The following is a 24071-nucleotide window of genomic DNA, read 5'->3' on the forward strand; positions in this document are numbered from 1 at the left end:
TTAATTTTTATTTTTTTATTTTTGGCCACCCCAGAGCACATGGAGTTCCTAGGCCAGGAATCAGACCCAAGCTGCAACTGCAACCCACACCACAGCCACAGCAATGTTGGATACTTTAACCCACTGTGCTGGGCTGGGGATCCAACCCAAGCCCTGGCACCACAGAGATGCCATCAATCCCATTACACCACAGTGGGAACTCTCAGTCTTTTTTATTGGTGTAAAATATACACAACATAAAATTTACCATTTGGACCAGTTCCCAGTGTACGGTGCAGTGGCATTAAGTACATTCACAATGTTGTGCAACCATCACCAACATCAACCTCCAGAACTTTTTGTAGCTAACAAAACTGAAACTCTGTACCCATTGAACAGTAACTCCTCCTTCCCAGGCCCTAATAACTACCATTCTACTGTCTTTATGAGTTTGACTATTCTAGGTACCTTATATTAGTGGAATCAGCTAATATTTGTCCTCTCTGATTGGCTTATTTCACTTAGCATAATATCTTCAAAGTTCATCCAAGTTGTAGCCTGTGTCAGAAATTCATTCCTTTTTAAGGCTGACTAATATTCCATTGTGCATATTTACCTCAGGTTGTTTATCCATTCATCAGGTGATAGACACCTGAGCTACTATGAATAATGCCACTCTGACCATAGGTGAGCAAGTATCTCTGAGTCCCTACTCTCAATTCTTTTGGGTCTTTTAGGCCCATGGGAGAATATAGATCTGCTCTAGTGGAGGGTTTCCCAATTGCCCTTGTTATGGCTTACAAAGAAATATTTGTTTGGCTCCTTGGGATAACTCAAGGGGTTGGGAGCCCACGCTCGGTACATGGGCAGGGAATTCTGTGATCTGGGCAGCCACACCCTCCAGATTCTGACCCCACCAAGTGGCGCATAGTGTGTAGACACCCTGGGTGTAGGTGGCGGGCCAAGGTGTCCTACAGAGCTGTCACCTCCTCTCTTTTCACATGCCCTCTTAGAAAACCCATCCTTCTGTGGCCGCAGGGTGGGAGACACTGGGCCCTAGCGCCCCTGGCCACAGCTGCCTGGAACAGTGGGGTACATGTGAAATCAAACACTCTCTGGAGCCAACAGAGGTCAGGACACTCACGCCAGCAGTATGGCAGCTGAGCTCGAAGAGCATGTCAGTATCAGGCTGAGGCTGCCCTTGGAGATGCTGGGGTAAGGGAGCTGAGGAAATGGTCTGGACAGGGAAGGGGGACAGAAGCAAGACCAGAGCTGCGTGAGGGCAGACGCCGGAGGAGAGGACAGGAGAGAGGACAGGGAGAGGAGCACTGGGGGGTGGGAAGGGGTGGGAACGCTTCCTCGAGACTCATTTTCTTCAAGGTCAGCTCTTTGTCCTGCATTTCGCTTTTGTGAAGGTCAACTCTGTCTGCAGGAGTTCCCGCTGTGCTTCAGTGGAAATGAATCTGACTAGTAACCATGATGATGCAGTTCGACCCCTGGCTTCACTCAATGGGTTAAGGATCCAGCATTGCCATGAGCTGTGGTGTAGGTTGCAGACTTGGTTTGGATCTGGCATTGCTGTGGCTCTGGCGTAGGCCGGCGGCAACAGTTCCGACAAGACCCCTAGCCTGGGAACCTCCATATGCCGCGGGTGCCACCCTAAAAAGACAAAAAACAAAACAAACAAAAAACTGTCTGCAAAACAAACCTCCCTCCCTTGAGGTGGTTGGGGGACATATGTTCCTGGAAGGTGCAGGAGGCTGGGGCCTGCTGGGGGAAAACTATATGGTGAGGAAGCTGGAAAGTCAGATGCAGCACCAGGGACAGTAACACAGTTGCCACCAAGACAGCACAGAATGCTTCTTTTTTAAATAGTTTATTAATCTGTTTGGCCAAACAGGTAATGGAAACTGAGAATAATAATTTGCTAAAAAGTTCAGGTCATGAATGCCCCTTTCCCCTAAGAAACAAAAGACTCCATGGTTACAGAGTGCACCATTGGGTTATGACAACATTTCAAAATAAGGTTTCCATTTCTGATGTAACAATGTAAACTTCAAAAATAGTAAACTCTAACCCCCTTGTCCCTCTTTACAGATCTATCATAGATAGAATTTTCTGGCAGACCTAAATTGTATAAGTAAACAGCCTGGTGCTTAAAAGTTTCGTAAAAAGGTTTGCAGATTCGGTAAGTAATTTTTCGGTCTTGGTCAAATGGTAAAAGCAACCAGCAATTCATCTTCCGCGGAGTCCACCACGTATGCACACCGTGACCCGTGTTTCCACTACACTGGTCATCCGCTTTGCCGTGTTTGTACACACACACACATTTATATAGTGTTTTATTTGTTTCTAAAGATTTCTACATCTAAATGATAAGACGGCGCCGGTGACTTATAATGTCACCTCGCTTCACATAGGTAAAGACGAAAATTCTGTAGAAGGCACTGTAATTTCTCTTGCACGATCTTACACAGACACGTGAGAGCAAGCCAGCAGGGGCTGAGACTTAACCTTCCCTTCCCGTTTCCTGGCTCGGTCTGTCCTCCTCCAACTGCCACCCCCAGCTTCCCCACAGTCCAAGGGTTTTGATGCCTTTAACCTTTTCGGCTCCACCCCCTCACATCCCATCTACCCATCCATCCAGCTATCCATCTCTCCAAATTAACGTAGAGTTATCTTTTGGTTCATTGAAATCCCTTAGAATTAAGAGTACAGCTCTGGTATATGACAAAATATGACCTACCATAGCTGAAAAATAATCACAGTGTGCAATGTCGTAGTCAGCTGCGAAGGTGCAAAACATTTGCCCTGCCTTGTCAAGAACGCCCGTCCTCCGAAACAGTCTAGGCAAGGATCAGCTGAACCCGCTTCACATTCATTTAAAAAGTACGGAGAGCTGCCGCTTCTCGCTTTCGGACTGAATTGGTACCCTTAAGGGAAAGGTCTGATGTGAAAAAAGTGCAAGCAATTTGGACATGCCAATAAATACCGTAGAACTTACCGCAGATTAACCAAAACTGTACAGGTATGTACACCTCGCCAAACTGAGGTTCCCCCTGTCAGGCACGGATCCCAATCACCACCGTGAGCGGCCCCGCAGGGTCCCAGAGCCGGGCCTCAGCGGGCGAAGGAGGGCCGGGCCCTTCTGCTCTTGCTCTGCGGCCCCAGGCCCACGTCCGCGCCGCCCTCGGCCGCCTCCTCCTTCTTCCTCACTTTGAGGCGCGTGAGCAGCTTGATCAGCCAGACGTCCCACTCCTCTGGCAGGAGCAGGAGGAGGAAGCCCAGGCCGATGATGATGATGGCGATGACCCGGACCCCGTTGAAGACGATCTTACTGGTGTAGTGATCGACCACTGCGGAGACGGAGAAGGCGGGTCACTCGGGAGGCGGGGCCCAGGCTGGGCGGGGGCGGGGCCCCTGGCAGTGGGTGACCAGCCGGGCGGGCGTTGCCTCGGGCGGATCACCCTTAACTTGGGAAACCCTGCCTGGTGTGAGGCCCAGCACGGTGCTTCCCCTCCCCAACCTGACCTGGCACCTTAGTTCCGACATTGATTTGTGTGAGAGACAAAATGAAACAGAGGGCAGTTGGAGGGGGGTGTGTGTGTGTGTGTCTGTGTGTGTATACACCAGAGTTAAATGTACCCATCTCTGGGGTGGCAGGATAATTAAAACGTTATTGCTTTCTTTATATTCTTGATATTTTTCACATTTTCTATAGTGATATACTTTTATAGTTTAAAAGCACTATATATATAATAAATAAAGGATCATCCTACCTACAAAACAGAAGCAGACCAGGGACATGGAGAGCAGGCTTGTGGTTGCCAGGGCAAAGGGGAGAGGGAGTGGGCTGGACTGGGAGCTTGGGGTTGGTGGCTGCAAACTGTTATATTTGGAATGGATGGGCAATGGCGTCCTGGTGTGTAGCACTGGGAACTGTGTGTGATTGGGTCACTTTGCTGTATAAGAGAAACTGAAGAAATATTGTAAATCAACCATACTTTAATTAAAAAAAATTACCAACATAAAAAAACCAAAGAAAAACAAATCAGAGAGTTCCCCTTGTGGCTCAGCAGAAACGAATCTGACTAGTCTCCATGAGGATGTGGGTTCAATCCCTGGCCTCGCTCAGTGGGTTAAAGGGCTGGCATTGCTGTAAGCTGTGGTGTAGGCTGCAGATGCAGCTTGGATCTCGTGTTGCTGTGGCTATAGCATAGGCGGGCAGCTGCAGCTCCAATTCGACCCCTACCCTGGGAACTTCCATTTGCCACGAGTGCCGCCCTAAAAAGCAACAAGAAAAAAAAAGAAAAGAAAGAAAAAACAAACAAATCAAATCAATTACCTATCAAATTAATAAAGTTTTAAGATGCTAAATATATAATATTATATTATATATTATATATATTATGTATAATATAATATACATAATATATATAATATAAATGTACATATATAGTATATGTTTGACGACCAAACCTGACTTAGTTCTTTTAAGATAATAAATATAAATTCTTGTTTCACCCTAGGGTATTATTAATGTGAAGTGGTAACACCACCTGTGTTGTCACCGACTATTAAAGTTTATTAAAGGCCCAAGAAGCTCCTTCCTGACTCACATCAAGTGAGGGAATACAATGAGAGTGGGACTTGTGCCAGTTGATACAAATCCAAATTGTCGTGCTTTTCATAAGTAAAGATTGAAAATCTTTCAAATATTGGTTTTCTTTTCTTTTTTTCTTTTCATTTTCTTTCTCTCTTAACTAAACCAAAAAAAGGAAATTTGAAGCCTGTCTCCACACAGGGAGAACCAGTTGGCTTTTATCTCATTTTGTGGAAGAGGGTTTTCTGACTTGAATGCAGCTTTTGAAACTGGACGTGCTGGACCCTGTCCCCCATCTCGCCGAGTGAGGGCTGCCCTGTCGTCCCCCTTCGTGTTCTGCCATGTCCTCCTGCCCCCTCCGCTCCTTCATCCTCCCTCGCCCAACTCTCCCCTCAGTGGGCAGAGAGGTAAAAGTTAAACCTAAAAAACCCACTTAGTAGTGGTTTTCTGGAGTTAGTAGACGTTTTCTAGAGTTAAAGTGTCTCCTTTGTCTCACTAGAATTCAGAAGTCCTTTTTTTTAATATTGGCAGAATAGCCTGTTAATTCACAAATGGGGACAGTTAATTAGCAAGTCCCATGAGCTGCACCACAGAGGGTGTCAGGGCACATCAGGAAGCTGGGTAAGCCCTCTGCCCCAACAGGTCAGGCAACAGATCCTTTGCTTCTTGCTCTGAGTGTGATTGCTTCCTTGGGCGTGTTATTGAGCCTCTCACACTGCAGGTAAGTCGTAAGTCGTAAGAGGATTTGGATTTGTCTCTGGCACACCTGGCTGTGCGACAGGGTCAAAGCAGATTCTGTACAAGGGCCCCCTGGAATGTGCCTCCTCAAAACAGGAACACCGTGTGACTCTATAGGCGCAGTGAGATGCAGGGGGACTAGGTTGCTGAGCTGTTTTTCAAGAGCCTGTGGGGTGTGGAGACCGACAGGCTGGACCACTTTTTATCAGCTCTCTGGGAGCTCTGGGCTTTCTGCCTTTGGGAAGTGCCTCAGATCATTTCATGTGGTCCTCAGACACAGGGACACCCTTCACTTCCAGGGGACAGGCGGAGGCCCAGAGAGGTGAAGCATGGGGAGTGCCATCCTTCAGCCAGCAGAGGGGAGGCCTATACAGAACGTGAGGGGTGGCACATGAGAGAAGCCAAACCTCAGGAAGACGTTCAGGAAGTTGAGAGTGGCTGCGCCTGGGCTTCCAGGCATATTAACACCAGACTGGGGAATTCCCACTGTGGCGCAGAGGAAATGACTCCAACTAGTACCCATGACTTTTCGAGTGTGATCCCTGGCCTCGATCAATGGGTTAAAGGATCTGGCATTGCCATGAGCTGTGTTGTAGGTTGCAGACGGGGCTTGGATCTGGCATTGCTGTGGCTGCGGTGTAGGCCAGCAGCTGTAGCTCCGATTGGACCCCTAGCCTGGGAACCTTCATATGCTTTGGGTGTGGCCCTAAAAAGCAAACAACCACAACAACAAACAACAAACAAACAAAAAACCCCCAGCCGACTGAACAGAATAGAGGTTGCCATTTCCCTGGGGGGGATTCCTCTAATGGCCCAGAAGGGAGCAGGTGGGAGATGGCTTTGGAGGGCGCTGTGCCAAGACCAAGGGGTGATGTGATTCACAAATAGATCCTATAGGGATGCCGAGGGTGAGGCAGGGGGATTCTAGGAAGCAAATCCCAAATCACAGCAGAATGAGGCAGGAAAAGGAAGGGGGAGGGAGCAGGTGATGACAAGCTTTGAAAGAGCTGCCACAGGGCATGTGGGTACGTCCCTGGTGAAAGACAAAGCAAGACACTGAGTAGCTGTGCAGAGGGCTAACTTCTGGGAAGCAGGAAACAATGTTTATGCTTCTGCAGTTTGCAGACACACCCCTACGTCACACCTGCCATACCCTGAGCTTACTTTCTCTCCTAGAAAGCCACTGACAATAATTAAAAATTTTTCCTGCTGCACATTTGTGTATACTTATTTTTTTCCTTTCTTTCTTTCTTTCTTTTTTCAGGGCCACACCCGCGGCATATGGGGGCTCCCAGTCTAGGGGTTAAATCGGAGCTGTAGTTTCCGGCCTACGCCACAGCAACATCACATCTGAGCTGCCTCTGTGACTTACACCACAGCTCACGGCAATGCCAGATCCTTAACCCACTAAGTGAGGCCAGGGGTTGAACCCTCGTCCTCATGGATACTTCTCAGATTCGTTTCTGCTGAACCACGATGGGAACTCCCTGTGTATACTTTTTAATGATAGCAATGATATTCATCTCTTGACCCCTCCCGCCCCGTGCCAGTTCGAATCGAGATGGCTTTCAACTTTCTGAATCTTGGTGTGGTAAGTGAAAATCCACCCATTCGGGAGAAAATACTGTATGTATCCCAAATATCAACATTTCACCTAAGTGCTTTCTTTCTCTATAGAAGGATAAACATGCCTTAGCACAGCAAGAATAGATATGAGTGTGTGTGAGTATGTGTGTGTGTGTGTGTGTGTGTTTACGAGCAGATCCAGAAGGCCGTGGAAGTTTACCTGCATTCACAGGTACACTGAGGACGATTCCAAGAGACATCAGAGTGGGATAGGTAACAGCAATTCCAAAATTTAATACAATATTGAATGCTGAAATAAAGAATAAAAAAGTGGGTGTTATTCACCACTATCCCTGGGAGGCAGAGGCGTTTTGCCCTTTACTCTGACTCAGTGAACCTGGGATTCCTGCAAGGGTTCCAGGACTGCGGACTAGGGTCAGACATCCTGGTTCTTCAGCTCTCCTCTCTTCCCTAAGCTCTGAAGAAGGGAAAGAAATTCAGAAAGGGCGGTTACCAGGGAGAAACCATCAGAAAAGAGGACTGGGGCCAGCCTAACTCAGCCCATCAACTTTTCTCTGTTGCTGGCAGTGCTTCTGGGCTGCGTATGAAAGGGAGCTTTGGGACAGACATTGTTAGAAGGAAAAGGCATGAGGCGTGTCCTTGGTTGCTTTTCTGCTTAGGACCAGCCTTATATCAAGTAACAGTAATGAGGACACGAATACTTAGGATCATTGATGATATTCACTGACCATTACCAGGCAGTGTTCTGGGAGCGCCACATACATTAATTTACCAACTTCCTAGCAGCCTCATAAAGAATGTGCCTTGACTAGTAGATGACACACGGCACCCTGGGCTGCCAGTTCACTGTTCAGAACAGCCAGGACCACGAGTGGTTCTGGATCAGACTCCAGTGTCACCACTACAAAGGCTTCCACACAATGACCTAGATAAGCCCCAGAAACTTTAGGATGAAAACACACTAGCTTTTCTCCTTCAGAAGATGGGTTTCCAGACTGCGCTCGAGCGGCGCAGCTTCTGCTGTCAGTCCCTGCTTGCTGGGGATTCTGACAGGGGGATGGCCACTTACTCAATAAAAGGACTGAAAATCCACAAAGGTTTCCCCATGGAATGTCATCGAAAGAGCTCCAGTGTTCCACTTTGGTAAAGTAGAGGATGATAGGAATACAGGTGATGAAGACGATATTGAAAACACCCAGAACGGACAAAAATAAGGCAGCTTCTCCAAATTTAGCACTGCCCAGGAGGAGCTTGAACAGAACCTGCAGGAAAGAGCAGAGGGGGAGGGGTGATAGTGGGCCTGGGACCCCAACTCCCCATGGCGAAGAGGGTACACTCGATAAGCGGGGGCTGGACAGCCCTGTGATGGGTAAATTCCTTCTATGTAGCCTTCAGCGAAGGGCAGTGGGATTTCCCTACACTCAGCAATATCACCACGGAGAACGACTCTCCCAGCACAGAGAGGGCAGCTTCCAGAATCATGGGTTTTTACATCAGTCTGCTCTGTATTCACGACACCACATCCCAGCTTCAGAGCACTGAAGACGGGGAAGCTACCTCGATTAGAAGGATCTGCCGTGATGACACATCCCTCTCGGCGACCCCTACCGTTGATCTCTGACCTTGCACCACAGAGTTTGAAAACCACCGCCCCCAAGAAAAAGGGCTTTGGCTGCAAAGTCATTTCCTGTACATCAAAGGGGGAGGGATTATAACACGCAGGGCCCATCTCTGCTCTGTCCCACTGTCTCCATTCCAGACTTGGCATGGCTTTTAGTGGAACCCACCCAACTTTGATTTCTTGCACCTATTCTTTTTTGCACATATTTCAGAGGCATAAAAAGTGAGGGGAGGGACAAAAGTGACTGGAGTGGCCAGAAGCTGAGCTCACAGAGGCAGAAGACCCCAGTTCACCATGTTTAAGGAATGGATGGACCAATATTAATCTCTGCAGTGATGTCACTCTGACTTTCCTCCTTCATTTTACAGCCAGTTTACATCTCTTTCGAGTATTTCTGGACATTTCTAGGCAGGAAGCATGGAAAGGGACATACGGTAAATTGCTTTCAATCTTCCACCTACTGGCCTCTCTGGATAAAGATCAGGGGATAGAAGAGATGGAAATGCAAGTCCAAATGAGAATATTTGGCATTCCCGCTGGGGCACAGTGGGTTAAGAGTCTGACCGTAGCAGCTCAGGTCGCTTTGGAGTGTGGATTTGACCCCCAGCCTGGTGCAGTGGCCATTGCTGCAGCTGTGGCATAGGTCACAGGTCAGATCCAGTCTCTGGCCCGGAAACTCCATATGACATGGGTGTGGCCATTAAAAATCACTCACTCACTCACTCAATCAGAATATTTGTGTTCATCGTGGATGGGGTTTCTATGTGCTCTCTGCTTCCCATTAGCATGCAGCTCACTGAAGACAGCAGAGTGTGGCCCTTTTACTGCTTTCTGCATGTGGGCAGTGGCTTTTCAGTCGCAGACTCCACATCCTCTGGGTAAAATGTGTCCCAGAGAAGGAAGACGGCCTGTGTGTCTCTCTCTGTGGGCAGTGAGGGCAGGGAGCTGAGGAAGGGTGAGAAGGCACAGTTATTTCACCTTCCAAAAGCTTCTAGTGTGTTTCTCCCAGTGCTGGGAAAATACACAGAAAACACTTATGCCGTGACCCCTGGGTACATGTTAGCTACTTGATATGGTTAATAGAGAGCAGAGGTGAGAGTTGGAGTCCTGCCTCCCCCCGCCCTACCCAGGGCAAGCCCAGTGGGCTGGTGCCCTGAGCCTACCTTGTAGAGGGCGGACATGGACGCGGAGCCCACCACCAGGGCGATGCCGATGACCGAGTGGCTGTGGAAGCCATCGGCGTAGGTCATCATCACGATCCCAGCAATGGCGAGGATGGCGGCCACGATCTGGATGGGAGGAAGACATGGTGGTCAGGGTGGTGGGTGGCAGGGAACCAGAGGGGCTCCCTGAGTGCCAAGGAGGGGGCGGGGAGGGCACGAGAAGGCCACGACGGGAGGGGTGGTCCTTTTCAGTCCTTTGGAAACCCAGCGAGGCTGCTCTCCCGTCTAAATAAATATCTGTCTCTGCTTGAAAGGAGCACCCGGCGAAGGCCAGCATGACCCTGGAATAGGAAACGGCTGGCAGCAGGAAGGGGTGCCGTGGGTCAGCATCATATGGTGGCCAGTCACCATGATCCTGGGCACCCGAGTGGAGGGGGCCATAATCCCAAAGACAGGTTATCTGGTCATGACCACGCCTGGTGGGCAACACCTGGAAACCACCACTGCGCTCCTTCCCAACCTTCCCAAAGCACCTCCTGGGATCACGCTTTCAAGTACTTCCCATCTCAACAGCGAGGACACCTTGATGGCCACATGTCTCGGCCCATTTTACATGCCAGCAGTAGGATTATCTGAGAGAGCTCGTGTCACTCACCAATCAGTGCTACACACCCTGTCCTAACCCTGGCATGCAGCTTCTCGGGGGGGGGGGGGGCGCTGCTGCTGGCCTGACCCCCATGGCCCCCCTCAATCCCATCCTCATCCAGATACAAACTTCTCAGATGGAATGATGCTCCAGGGCCTCAGACACAGTCCTGAGGTGCAAAGTCAAACTGTCGGAGCACATGAGCCATTAACTTGGGAAAGCATTTTGCAAAGGAGAAACACATTAACACCCAGAATAAGTACAAGTTCCTTCCCCCCCGCCCCAAGTTTTGGCTGCCCCGCAGCATATGGAGTTCCCGCGCTAGGGATCAGATTTGAGATGCAGTCATGACCTAAGTTGCAGCTGAGACAATGCCGGATCCTTAACCCACTGTGCCGGGCCGGGGATCGAACCTGCACCCCAGCGCTCCCAAGGCACTGCCAATCCCGTTCCACCATAGCGGGAACTCCAAGTACAAGTTCTAATCAAATTGGCTGGGGAGCTCCCTTAATGTCGCTGAGGGGCAGGAGGGGCTACTGTAGGGAGAACACGGGGAGGGCAGAACACACGGAGGGCAGAACACACATGTGCAGGACAAGCTTTGACTCTTGGATTTACCAATTTTCTCTCATGGGTTGCTCAAAACTGACCTCTGCTCTCTATCAACCATATCAAGTAGCTAACATCTACCCAGGGGTCATGGGATAAGTGTTTTCTGTGTATTTTCTCATTTTATCTTCCAAATAGGTGGCTATTATCATTCATTTCATTTTATAGACAGGACTACTCAGGCTCAGAGAGGTTCCGTAACTTGCCCAAAGTCACAGAGCTGCTGGGTGGCAGAGCAAGGACACACACTTCAGGTCCCATTGCAAAGTCAGTGTTTATATGTACACACAGAAAGCGTGACTCACATAATAAACCATTGCTAACTCAACTCGGCGATCTGAAGGGAGAGTTTCTGCAGGCTCGAAACAACACGTTTAGATGAGTGAAAGATAATGTGGTTGAGCCTCAGTTTGAGGTAGAGACTTCTGGTGCTTTCCTCACAGTATTTTCACATAACGCTCTGTCCACCCACACCACAGAGGCCCTGGGGAGAGCAGGTGACTGTCAATTCCCAGAGAAGCACCAGCCCTGCTCTGTCTACCTGCTGTTCCTAGTTTAATGGTTCACTCTTAGCCGCATCATTCTGCATCACGCAAGGCATGTATTTTATATTCAAATGCTACAGGTGGTGACATGACTCTCCACTAAGCAAAGGAAACAGGTACCAGACTTTTCCCCAGAACAAAGGGCTGGAGAAGCAGCAGGAGGTCACGGAGGTGTGGGTTCTGCTCAGAGGACACACTGGGGACAAAGACGCTGGGTCCTTCTACCTGGCTGGGCAGCCAGGTCAACAGAACCAACCAGAAAAGGAAGGAAGGACAGAGGGGAAGGCAGCTGCCTTGCAGAAGATGCAGCGCATTTCCAAGGGTTCTCAAGACTTTCCAAACATAAAGATGAAATTGGAGGAAATAAAGGAGAACAAGGGGTATCATGACCTGAAGATTGACAAGGCAGATTGCGGATCTCTTCCTCTTTTTTCTCCATTGATTAAATCATCAACAGCTAAAAGCTTCTGCCTGAGCTGTGCTGTGTGCAAGAGCTGAGGGAAGAGGCGAGACATAGAGGGTGTGGGTGGCCACTGGTCTTCCAGCCAACATTTGAGACACCCAGGCCAGTGGGGTGTGGGGTCTCTGCCAGGTGGAGGTGGGGTCAAGCACCCCTCTCTCCCAGTTCACACCTCCAGGTTTTCTTCTGCTTTTGGGGGGCGGGGGGCGGTCCCAGCAGCCACAGGGCACAGGATTTTTTTTTTTTTTTTTAGCTTTTTAGGGCTATACCCATGGCGTATGGAAGTTCCCAGACCAGGGGTGAAATTAGAGCTCCAGCTGCTAGCCTACGTCACAGCCACAGCAATGCAGGATCTGAACCGCATCTGCAACCTATGCCACAGCCATAGCAATGCCAGATCTGGGCCGCATCTGCGACCTACACCACACCTCATGGCAACACTGGATACCTAACCCACTGAGTGAGGCCAGGGATCGAACCTGTGTCCTCATAGATACTAGTTGGGTTGCTACTGCTGCACCACAACAGGAAATTCCCACAAGTCACAGGATTGACTGCCCCAGCCACAGGGCACACTCTCTGGGCACCAGCAGCCCTGCTAGGACTCCCAGCCCCGAGCCTGGCGCTTGACCAACACACTAGAGGGGAAGCTGGTGGCTTACCTCGCTTCCAATGCCCCTTCCCCAGCCTGAAGTCCCTTTGAAGATTCCAGTTCTCTCTTTTGTTTTTATGGTCACACCTGCGGCATTTGGAAGTTCCCAGGCTAGGGGCTGAATCAGAGTTGCAGCTGCCAGCTTACACCACAGCCCCAGCAAAGCCATGTCCTAGCTGCATCTATGACCTACGCTGCAATTTGTGCTGACCCTGGATCCTTAACCCACTGAGTGAGGCCAGGGATGGAACCCGCATCCTCACGGACACTATGTAGGGTTCTTAACATGCTGAGCCACACAAGGAACTCGTTTAAAAAGTAAGTGCATAGTTTGTATTTCACATCCTAACATGTCTGGGCTTCTGGGTTCCCATTTGGAAATGCTCCCTACCTACTTCCTACGCTGGGTCGACCTCTCAGGAGGGCCAGTCCTGTGTGTCCTGGTCTCGGAGGGTGCTCATCTAGAGCTGGGCCTCCCTGGGGAGGGGGCCGAGTCCAGGATGGAGTAAAGATGACGGAATGTCCCCACTCGCCCCGCCCCTGCTTTCCCACACTTTCCTGTTGCCCACCCCACCTCCCCCGTGGGTCCTGCTGAACAAGGACTTGGGGATCCAGACTGATGGGTGACTGTGGCCTGGGACCAAGGTAGGGGAAAGCCACGATCTCTCCCTTGGGTGGAGAGGAGAAAGACGTGGGCATGGGGGATGCCCAAGCCGGCGTGTTGCCACTTAACCTCTTAATGATAGCTTTGCTGTGAGGTCATCCATGGTGACCACCGGCCGGCCCCGGGACACTGCACTGAGCCCCAGCAGCTCACTGACATGCCCGTACCCCCTTCGGCCACACTGCTCCCCATCGGTGGTCAGGCCCAGAGGGACGGGCCACCAAGGGAGCACTGAGGAGGGAGCCATCCTCAGACCAGCTCTGCTCCCCACTCCTGCTGCGTGTCCTCTGCTAAACGGAACCCTGTTTGTGATGCATTTTAGATTTTACAGTTTGGGGCGGTTCCAAAAAGGTAAAGAACAGTCTAATTTTTAAGGTTTTCTTTTTCTTTTTTGGCTCTACCCAGTGCCTGTGGGAATTCTGGGGCCTGGAATCAAATCCTCACCACGGCAGTGACAATGCTGCATCCTTAACCTAATGAGCCACCGGGCAACTCCCGAGCCATCGATTTTTAAGTTTTTTTTTGGCTGCACCCTTGGTACATGGAAATTCCCAGGCCAGGGGTTGAACCCATGGCATAGCAGCAACAATGCTAGATCTTAACCACTAGGTCACTAGGGAATGGCAAGAATAATTTTTAGATATACTTCCCCTGACACTTCTCCTCCTGAGCCCTGGACTACTCTCACCGACTCCGAGAGTCTGGGGGAATTCAGACATCTTCTAGTTCGCCCCTCTTGTTTCAGAGACTGGAAAGGGGTTGCAGGGCCGTGAGCCCTCCCCCCCACCAGTGCTCCCCCACACTCCTTGTGCTTTGCGTGCCCTCCCCCAGGCTAGGCTCCAATGGTGGGGGCCGGCCGCCGACAGAGAAGTTGGAGTCAGATCAATGACGTTCAGGGCCCCTGTGAAAGGCGGCAAGCATGTAATTATGAAAACCACGGATGGAGTCTGCTTGGAGAGGGGACCTGCTCTTGGAAAACGTCCAGCCCCCTAGGAATGTGCTGTTGGCGCCAGCGGGCCACGGGGGCCATGTCACAGCTGGCCCCCTTGCTCCTTGCTGGTCCCTCCTAGTTAGAAGTCTCTGCTGGAACCTCTGAGACTCTGATGGTGGTGCAGCCCATCAGCCCTTTCACTGTCCAGCTGCTGACCACAGCTGGGTAGGCTTTGGCTTCAGGGGGGCCATGCTTCATGCCCCCCAAATTCTACCTGCTCTCATTCTACTGCGACTTCTGACACACAAACATGGCTCCCTACGTGTCAGCTTCTTTTTTTTTTTTTCTCGTCTTTTCGTCTTTTTAGGGCTGCACCCCCAGCATACAAAGGTTCCAAGGCTAGGGGTCCAATTGGAGCCAGCCACAGCCACAACCACAGCCACAGCAATGCGGGATCCGAGCCATGCCTATGACCTACACCATGGCTCATGGCAATGCCAGATCCTTTACCCACTGAGCAAGGCCAGGGATTGAACCTGCGACCTCATGGATACTAGTCAGATTCGTTTCCGCCAAGCCACGACGGGAACTCCATCTAAGCATCAGGTTCTGACTTTGTCAACCAGAGAAGTGGACTGACCCATCAGAGCCTGCTAATGGAGAAGGAATTAGAAGAGTAACAAGACTGAGAAAAGAGAACATTAATTGGCTTTCACGTGTAGCTATCACCTTATTTTGTTCTCACAACTATGCTATCAGATGAGTACTAACAATTTTATTTTATTTTATTTTTTTACTTTTTGTCTTTTTAGGGCTGCACCCATGGCATATGGAGGTTTCCAGGCTAGGGGTCAAATTGGACTTGCAGCTGCCAGCCTATACCACAGCCATAGGAACACAGGATCCAAGCTCACGGCAACAATGGATCCTTAACCCACTGAGTGAGGCCAGAGATCGAACCTACATCCTCAAGGATATTAATTGGGTTCGTTACCTTTGCCACAATGGTAACTCCCTAACATTTTAAAATGAGGTCATTAAGGCTCAGAGACGTTAAATAACTAGTTCAAAGCCCAAGAACCTCTAAGAGTGGACTCAACCCTCCTCACGCCATTCTGGGCTGGAGCACCTCCCTGTTGCATTATGGCCCCCAAGCCTAGAGAGCTGGGAAACGCGTGAAAAGTGCACCTAAGCTCGAGAACAAGGTTGACCAGGGGGCCAGCTTGGGCTCTTCTCAGCCACATCCGATGCTGTAAGTGGCCTCAGTCTCTGCAGCACTCGAGGCTGAACATTTGCTTCTTTCTGGTTGGTCCACGTGTCCTGGCCCTGTTGATGTTTTCCAGGAACCGTGACCCTTGTAAGCCAAGTTACTGCCTCGGTAATGCACACCCTCGCCGTCATCCCTTCCACATGCAGTGCTGGGCCTCTGTCTTGTTCTTGATATGTGTGTGCTCAGCCTTCGGGGATAGAGTCAGTTTCCTTCCAGCTCTGGAAAGGGCTCAGTGGAAGGTGCCAGCTGAAACCAGCAGTCTGAGACAGTCTCCAAGAACTCGGGTTCAAGCTGATCTTGGGCTCAAATCTCCATCTCTTTACCAAGGTGGGGACCGTCTGGTCACTCTGGCCATGCTGGCGTCTTACCGATTTTGCTGGTTCTCTGATGCTTAAGGGAGAGAAGACAGTCCACCTTGACTTGGAGTGGGTGACCTTAGGTGACAGGCCACTTACTTCTGAGGAGAGTGACGATCATTAGACCCATGACTGCCTGGTGTTTACAGGTTAGAAAATCCCACCAACAACACCGGCTCCTTGGACCTTGGTTTCAGTGCTGGCCTAGTGCTGAAGGCTTCAACATACAGCCTTGTTCCATCTACAGTGGTCAGCACGGGCCACGCAGATCAAGTGGCCAGGATGCTAGACTGAATCACAGCTCAGGGATGCTGGGGGAAAGCCCTCTTAAAGAGCATCCGGGCAAAGAGCTGGGTGTGCCACCTCTACTCTCCGGGGGTCCAGGACGGTTTCAGTATTTTCACCTCTCTTTCTCTGAACCTTGAAAACATTGTGTCTTCTGCTGCTTCGATGCAGACTTAACCTTGAAGCATCGCTTCCTGGCAATGGTGTCACTTGGAATTGGCTTTGGTCTCAGAATCATGCCATCAAATCTCCATGCATCCTCCTGGCTCTTTGCATCAAAATAAAGGCACCATGGGCCCTGGGGCATTTGAGTCTGGAGTGTCCAGTCAGGTGGGCTGTTGGACAGATCGCCGCAGGCCAGATGGCATTTCTTGTGGAGATGTGTTCCCTGGATTATCTGCTCAAAGCTTTTCTGGGTCGGAGCACGGTGAGTTCTTATTCCAAAATTAACACTAAGCCTCAAAACAAATTTTCCCCCGGCTGCAAAAGCTAAAAATATGACCCAACAGTTGACTCATGTCCCACTGCTGTTTGAGTAACTAGGTGGGCGTGAATCCACCGTTAAGGTGATGTCACTGTTCCCAGGACAGTGAGCAGAGGACACTAAGCAGAGGGCCTGGTGCCAGCAAGGTTCACTCTAGCTGGACCACACTTCAAAGGGACTTTTAGCCTCCAAGCTAGCCTGCATGACCAGAGGGCGCAGGACGGAGTGAGTGATGCTCTGACTAAGAGCACTAGCTGCTTGGTCCAATTCTTTATGTCCTTGTTTGAGGCAAGGTGATGACGAGCAGTGGCAGCTCCTGGCCACCAGAGGGAGACAAACAGAAGCTGGCAGGATGCTGTGTCCAGGCAAAATGTCACCTATTCCTTTTATCCAGGGCTAGTCCCTCTGTTTCAGCTGCTGTTTTGTTGTGTGTGTGTGTGTGTGTGTGTGTGTGTGTGTGTGTTTTAGGGCTACACCGTGGCATGTGGAGGTTTCCAGGCTAAAGATCGAATTGGAGCTACAGCTGCCGGCCTACACCACAGCCACAGCAGTGTGGGATCCAAGCTGCCTCTGCAAGCTATACCACTGAGGGAGGCCAGGGATCGAGCGCGCAACCTCATGGATCCTAGTTGGATTCGCTTCCGCTGTGCCATGACAGGAACTCCTCGGCTGCTGTTTGATAGCGCATTTGTGACTCGCTAAATGTGACTGGACTTCAGTGGAATTTACACAGTCTCAGTTGTTTTAAAAGGGAGTACTTCAGGGATAGCATTCCATTCTTCCTGTCCCTGCACAGTGTGGACAGTCTGAAGTGCGTCCGGCCTGCTTCGGCACTGAACACACGGTCCAGACCAAGGGCCCAGCAAAACTGCACATCCATGTGGATGCGGAAACGCCTTTGGCTTGCGGATACCTCCTACTCGCATAGAGGGACCATGTTAGCAATTCGCTCTGGGCTTCAGGGCCCAGCTCCCTCCTCCCAGGTGGGCCCCCGACCTGCACGCACCAGGGAACCCTGGTTGAAATGCTTGAAATGAAAGGTGCTTTAAATGAATGCTTATCTAGAATGGGTCGCAAGCAAGAAGGTGTGCAAGAACCGGGGCCCTGGGCTGGGCTCCTTTTCTGCTGCAAATCACAAGGGAAGTGGTCAGCGGCTGGCGCTTACAGCCCAGCACATGGAGCTAAGCAAGCCGATGGGCGGGTTTTGGTTGGCATGACCGAGTGAGGGAGGAAGACAGAGAATAAGGAACTTACCCTCACTCCCATGAACCTGTCCCTGAGAACGATCCACGAGAGCAAGAACACAAACGCTTTGTTGCAGCAGAACAACACGGAGACATCCGTAGTGTTTATTTTCTTTATTGCATGTAAGTACAGGTAGTTTGTGAGAGTCCAAAGAACACCAAAGGGTGCTGCCTTGGTAAAAAACACCTTCAAAGTCAAGCCATTGTCTCCAAAAAATCGACAGCATTCCCTAAAACAAGGAAAGAGAAGCAGTGTTATTATATTCTTGGGTCCAGGCATCGTTTTCTCCCCCTCTCCCAAGTTTGTTTACTTTTTAGTGGATGTAGGACGGGGTGGGGCCCTTTTATTACCATTTTATAATTTTTGCTTTTTAGGACCACTGGTGTGGCATAGGGAAATTCCTAGGCTGGGGGGGGGTCGAATCGGAACTGTGGCTGCCAGCCTACACCGAAGTCACAGCTACGCCAGATCTGAGCTGTATCTGTGATGACACCATAGCTCATGGCAACAGTGGATCCTTAACCCACGGAGCGAAGCCAGGGACGGAACTCGCATCCTTAAGGAGACTATGTCAGGTTCTTAACCCGCTGAGCCACATGGGAACTCCCTATGATTATTTTGCATCAGCATCTTTCTATTACAGCCCTTCAATCGACTGCTTTAGTTCACTGAAGAAAGTGCTGCTTGAGGCTCGGCTGTGGTGGATTAGTCTTGCTGTCCATCTGGGATTTGGAAGGGATGGTTCCGGCAGAAGGCAATGTTGGGACCCTCTGATCTGAAGACGCCCCAATTCCAAGTGACTGCCCAAGGGCTTCTGGCACTTGGTTAAGAAGACATATACACCTCTAGGTCTTTTTTTCCCAGGGGGGCAGATGTTGGAAGAGCACTCGCTGAATCGTATTTTCTAAAAATCTGCCCCCAAATGGAATGGCTTTTGGGATCAGGCAGCAGCTGCCATGTCTTGGGCACACTGAACACATTCTGGCTATGACAGCAGTAGGGTTAACTGCCTAGCCATTTTCTCCATGAGGCCACTTTCTTTTCATTTCTTTCTTTCTTTCTTTTTTTTTTTTGGCATCCCCGTGGCATGTGGAGTTCCTGGGCTGGGGATCAGATCTAAGCCGCAATTGCAACCTACGCTGCAGCTGTGGCACTGCTGGATCCCTAACCTACTGTGCCGGGTCAAGGACTGAACCTGAGCCCTAGGGCCCCAGCGATGCCGCTGACCCTGTTTCGCCACAGCGGGAACTCCCATGAAGCCACTTTTAGAGTTTGTTCTTTCCCTGGCTGGAAGGTCCTGTCTCCATGCCGCCTGAGAGGCTGGCACAGAAGGAAGGAACAGGTGCAAGAGCTCAGCATCTTTAGAGAGGAAGAGATGCACAAACACTGCAGAAGTTTCTTTTTTGTTTGTTTGTTTGTTTGCTTTTTAGGGCCACACCCGAAGCATATGGAGGTTCCCAGGATAGGGGTCTAATCGGAGCTACAGCTGCTGGCCTACACCACAACGCACGGCAACACTTAACCCGCTGAGCAAGGCCAGGGATCGAACCCACAACCTCATGGTTCCTAGTCGGATTCGATTCTGCTGTGCCATGATGGGAACTCCCAGGAAATTCCCAGGATAGGGGTCAAATGGGAGCTATAGCTGCCAGCCTACACCGCAGCCACAGCAATGTCAGATCTGAGCCGTGTCTGTGACCTACACTGCAGCTCACCACAATGCCGGATGCTTAACCCACTGAGCAAGGCTGGGGATCGAACCAGCATCCTCATGGATACTAGTCAGATTACCACTGAGTGACAATGGGAACTCTGATATCGATCTAATTTAATTAAACTTAGAGGTTACCCTTCTTAAAGGGACAGAACACAGGGAGGATTTCCAAGTCTCCCTTGACTATTATAAAAAAGGATTCCCATTGTGTCAGGGGCCATGCCAAGTCAATTGGACACCTCACCGATAATCTATGTTTGCCTCGGCCTGAGTGTGATGGATGTAGAAGTGTGGGTGGGATACAGACACGGTGGGGTAGTGACAGCCCAAGGTGCTGACTGGAAGTGGGGAGGAGGGAAGGTGTCCATCCTAGAGACAAAATTGATTTCTGGGCCCAGCAGAGCATGGCTGGCCTGTGAGGACTCATGGTCGGGGGATTACAGCTCAGGTGGTGGATCTCAGTTCTAATGAGAACCCAGGGAGCCAAGCGCCTCATGTTTTAAGACCAAAGACTGTGCACTAATCCATGTCAGCTGGCTGGGGGACATGAACCCCCCCCCCCATGGCAAGGGGACACAAGAGGGATGACATCATCTCTGCCAGAGACCTCCTCTTCTTCTTTTTCCTTTTTTGCTCTATTAGGACCACACCCACAGCATAAGGAGGTTCCTAGGCTAGGGGTCAAATCTAAGCTGCAGCTGCCAGCCTACACCACAGCCACAGCAACGCAGGATCTGAGCTGTGTCTGCGACCTACACCACAGCTCACAGCAACACTGGATCCCCAACCCACTGCACAGGGATCGAACCCACAACCTCACGGTTCCCAGTCGGATTCGTTTCTGCTGCACCACGACAGGAACTCCAAGAGAGACCTCTCCCTGATACACCAAGAATACAGTACGGTAGATATCCTGTGTTTGTCTCTAATTGTTCTTGGTTGTTTCAAGTGCATAAAATTCAATTACGTGTTTTCTAAACCAACGAAATATGACTGAGAAAAGAAAGCTCGGGTTTCCCTATGAAATCTAAGTTGAGAGCTTCAAGGTAGACATAATAAAAGTAAGCCACAAATGTACCACTGCTGCGTTAGCAGTGAAACACTAAAAGAAAGGGAACACTGTAAAAATCTACAAGTTCTACATCCATATTATTTAATGACTACCTATGTCCTTGGTACTCTTTAAAGAACCTTGACTGGAGTAGCCTGGCTGGGTGGGATTAAGATAGTTTGTCATTGAATTCATTTTTTTTTTTGTCTTTTTTGGGCCACACCCACGGCATATAGAGGTTCCCAGGCTAGGGGTCTAATTGGAGCTGTTGCCGCCGGCCCACCCCACAGCCGCAGCAACATGGGATCTGAGCCGCGTCTGTGACCTACACCACAGCTCACAGCAATGCTGGATCCTTAACCCACTGAACAAGGTCGGGGATCGAACCCGCATCCTCATGGTTCCTAGTCGGATTCCTTAACCACTGTGCCACGACGGGAACTCCTGTCATTGAATTCAAATCAGGAAGTTCATTTATCACCTGTTATAGTCATAGTTCTAGACAAGGCACTGCAGCTGATACAGACCAAGTAAACAGTCCCTCCTCTTGAAAAGATTATGGTACAACTAGGGAGATAAAACTGATTCCGCCAAAGGAAGCAATGCAGGTTTAAATAAAATCACCTATTAGATGGTGCGGCCTATAATAACACTACGGAATTCCTGTCTGGCAGAGAGAGTTGGACTGAGGGGAGAAAGTCCCATAGAAGATAAGATTTTGAGTTGAACTTTGAAGGATAGGTAGAACTTAGACAGTTGGGGTTGGGGAAGAGATGATATCCTTAGAGAGAGAAGAAATGGTCCCCACAATGCAAGAAAAAATAGCTATAACAATGGAAGTTGAAATTGCAAATTAAATATAGAATAGTCGAATTAAAAAAATTAAGAGTGAGAATATAAAGTCAAGGTAATCTCGAGGAGGAGGTGAGAGTGAGAGCGAGAGGGAAAGAGAAGGAAAGAAAAGATAAAGAGAGAAGGTCAGGCCAGAAAGTCCCATACTGAACTATAAGAAACAGAGGAGTTCCCATTGTGGCTCAGCAGTTAATGAATCCGACTAGTATCCACGAGGATGGGGGTTTGATCCCTGGCCTCGCTCAGTGGGTTAAGGATCCGGCATTGCCATGAGCTGTGAGGTAGGTTGAAGACACAGCTCTGATCCTGAATGTCAGTGGCTGTGGTGTAGGCCGGCAGCTGCAGCTCCGACTGGACCCCTAGCCTGGGAACATCCACATGCTGTGGGTGCAGCCCTAAAAAAAAAAAAAACCCAAACCAAAAACCTCCCAATAGAAGTAAAACAAAACAGGCCAAAGGATAGGAACTCATAATAGTACCAGGCATCTCAACTACAAAAATGGAAGCTAGACAGTGATGACCTTAACATTTGCCAAGGAACAATATTTTTCAAGGCAGAATTTGAAAGCCAGCCAACCATCCATCCAGCCAATAGGAGGGTAAAGATACTCTTAGGGAGGCAATACTCAAAACACTGTCTCCAAAGCCACTGAAGGATGGGTTGCACTAAAACCAGGGTGTAGACCGAGGAAGAGGAAGATAGGGCAGCCATGGACAGGTTCCACCACGGGCAAGAGTGAAAAGCTGCTCCAGGATGGCAGACAGGGGGCCGCAAAAGGCTCTGGAAATGGCGGGAGTGGGGTGGGTGAGGTGGGGGGTGTCTCCTGATGAAGCAAGCACAGGGCACATGTGGACAGGTTTTTGAGATGGTGGAACATTTCGAGGAAAACAGCAATCAAGAATGGAAATCAAGGTAAATGAGAGAGAAAAGAGGCAAATATCGCTGGCAGGAGAAATGCAGGCTGTTCACAAAAGGAGACAGAGGTGGTGAGTAACATCTGTACGCTGATCATAGACACAATGAACCCCAAACTGGCCCAGCGTGAGGATGGAGGGAACAGACTCAGGTGAGGTGGGGATGAGGTGGAAAAGAAGCAATGTATGTTTACATTTACGAAACACGGAGGAAAGGAGTTCTTGTTGTGGTGCAGCGGAAACGAGTCCGACTAGGAACCGTGAGGTTTCGGGTTTGATCCCTGGCCTTGATCAGTGGGTTAAGGATCCAACATTACTGTGAGCTGTGGTGTAGGTTGCAGATGCGGCTCAGATCTGGCATTGCTGTGGCTCTGATTCGACCCCTAGCCTGGGAACCTCCATATGCCGCGGGTGTGGCCCTAAAAAGACAAAAAAAAAAAAAAAAAGAAAAAGAAAAAGAAAAAAACAAACAAAACAACAACAATAACAAAAACCCAAAACAAAACAGAAACATGGAGAAAAGAATTTAATTTAGGTAAAATGGCATAAATACCAGGGGAAAATATCCACAAGAATCTGGAGTGACTGAGAGAGAAGCTGTGTTGGAGCGGGAGTTGCTGGGTTTTAATGGGATGTCTTTCACTACTATTTTGTTTTTCCAAGGTGTGTCCACTTAGTATGAAATTGCTAAATATAAAAAATTGTTTAAAAACACAGGAGAGGTCAAGTCGCTGTGGTTGCAACTGAAATGGGAGTGCCCTCACTCCCAATGGGAGACAGCTTGGAGGGGTACAGTTTGAAAACCACAGATACAGAGAAACCCTGCCAGTTCCCTGTCATAAGCGTGCTGTAGCCCAGACAGATGAAACGATGTGCTCAAGTTCAAGTTCAATCAGAGAGTGGTGGAGCCAGACCTGTAGCTTTTGCTCACTCCTTAATGAACAGCAATGATCCCGTCTTTCTCTCCTGGATCCTTTCCACCTCCATTAAATATGCACAAGCTTCACTAACTTTAAAATACCCATTCCCTAGGCAAAAGCTAGCATCTTGTCAGCCCCCTTTCCTCTCTTTTCCCTCCTTTCAGAAACTTTTAGAAGAGTAATCTGCACTCGTGTCCCTTGGTGGCCTCACTCGCTCGTCTGCGCACTCTAATCAGCTTCCATCACTCACCCAAACCCTTAGACTGATGGCCAATGACCTTCTAGTTGCTAAATCCTACAGGCAACTTCTGGTCTTCACCTCACTCTTGGAATCCTCTGACAGCACTAACTGTTCTGCCCTGAAACAACCCTCTGAGCTTCCAACTCAGCACTGCCCCCCCCAGGTTTCCTCCCGCCTTGCCACACCCTTCCAAGACTTCTTTGGTATTTTCCCGGGTTTGCTGCTAGTTACCCCTCTTTTTAGCCTGCAAAGAGTCACTGAGCAATCTCATCTACTGTTATGACTTCAAAGCCCAACCAGTGGTCTAGTCAAAACCCTCCTCCTGTCCAGTACCATCTGCATCCTGGACATCCCAGACACCTCAAATTTGGCCTTGCCTAATGAATGCCACCATCTTCCACCTCAATCCTCAATCATCCTAAGATACCATGATTCATATTTCTACTGGCTAGATATTTGGGAAACACTCTTAACACCTCCTTTTTCCTCTTCACATCTAATTCATCGCCAGGCTTACAGGTTATTTTTCCTAAGTATCTC

The 24071-nt window shown here is 49.6% G+C and overlaps 1 protein-coding gene across 1 annotated transcript in view; it reads right to left on the bottom strand.

The window, feature by feature from the left end:
* Positions 1 to 1839: 1839 nt before the first annotated feature.
* SLC35F3 (solute carrier family 35 member F3) overlaps positions 1840 to 24071 on the bottom strand; it is a 95572-nt gene continuing 73340 nt past the window's right edge. The window contains exons 3-7 of the mRNA XM_047762279.1: positions 17848 to 18067; positions 9692 to 9817; positions 7977 to 8169; positions 7107 to 7196; positions 1840 to 3335 (exon numbers count right to left, since the gene is read on the bottom strand). Of these exons, the coding sequence (XP_047618235.1) occupies positions 3100 to 3335; positions 7107 to 7196; positions 7977 to 8169; positions 9692 to 9817; positions 17848 to 18067 (865 nt within the window). The 3' untranslated portion in view covers positions 1840 to 3099. The remainder of the gene's footprint in view (positions 3336 to 7106; positions 7197 to 7976; positions 8170 to 9691; positions 9818 to 17847; positions 18068 to 24071) is intronic.

This window comes from Phacochoerus africanus, chromosome 15 (assembly GCF_016906955.1).
Source record: "Phacochoerus africanus isolate WHEZ1 chromosome 15, ROS_Pafr_v1, whole genome shotgun sequence".
Classification (NCBI taxonomy): Eukaryota; Metazoa; Chordata; class Mammalia; order Artiodactyla; family Suidae; genus Phacochoerus; species Phacochoerus africanus.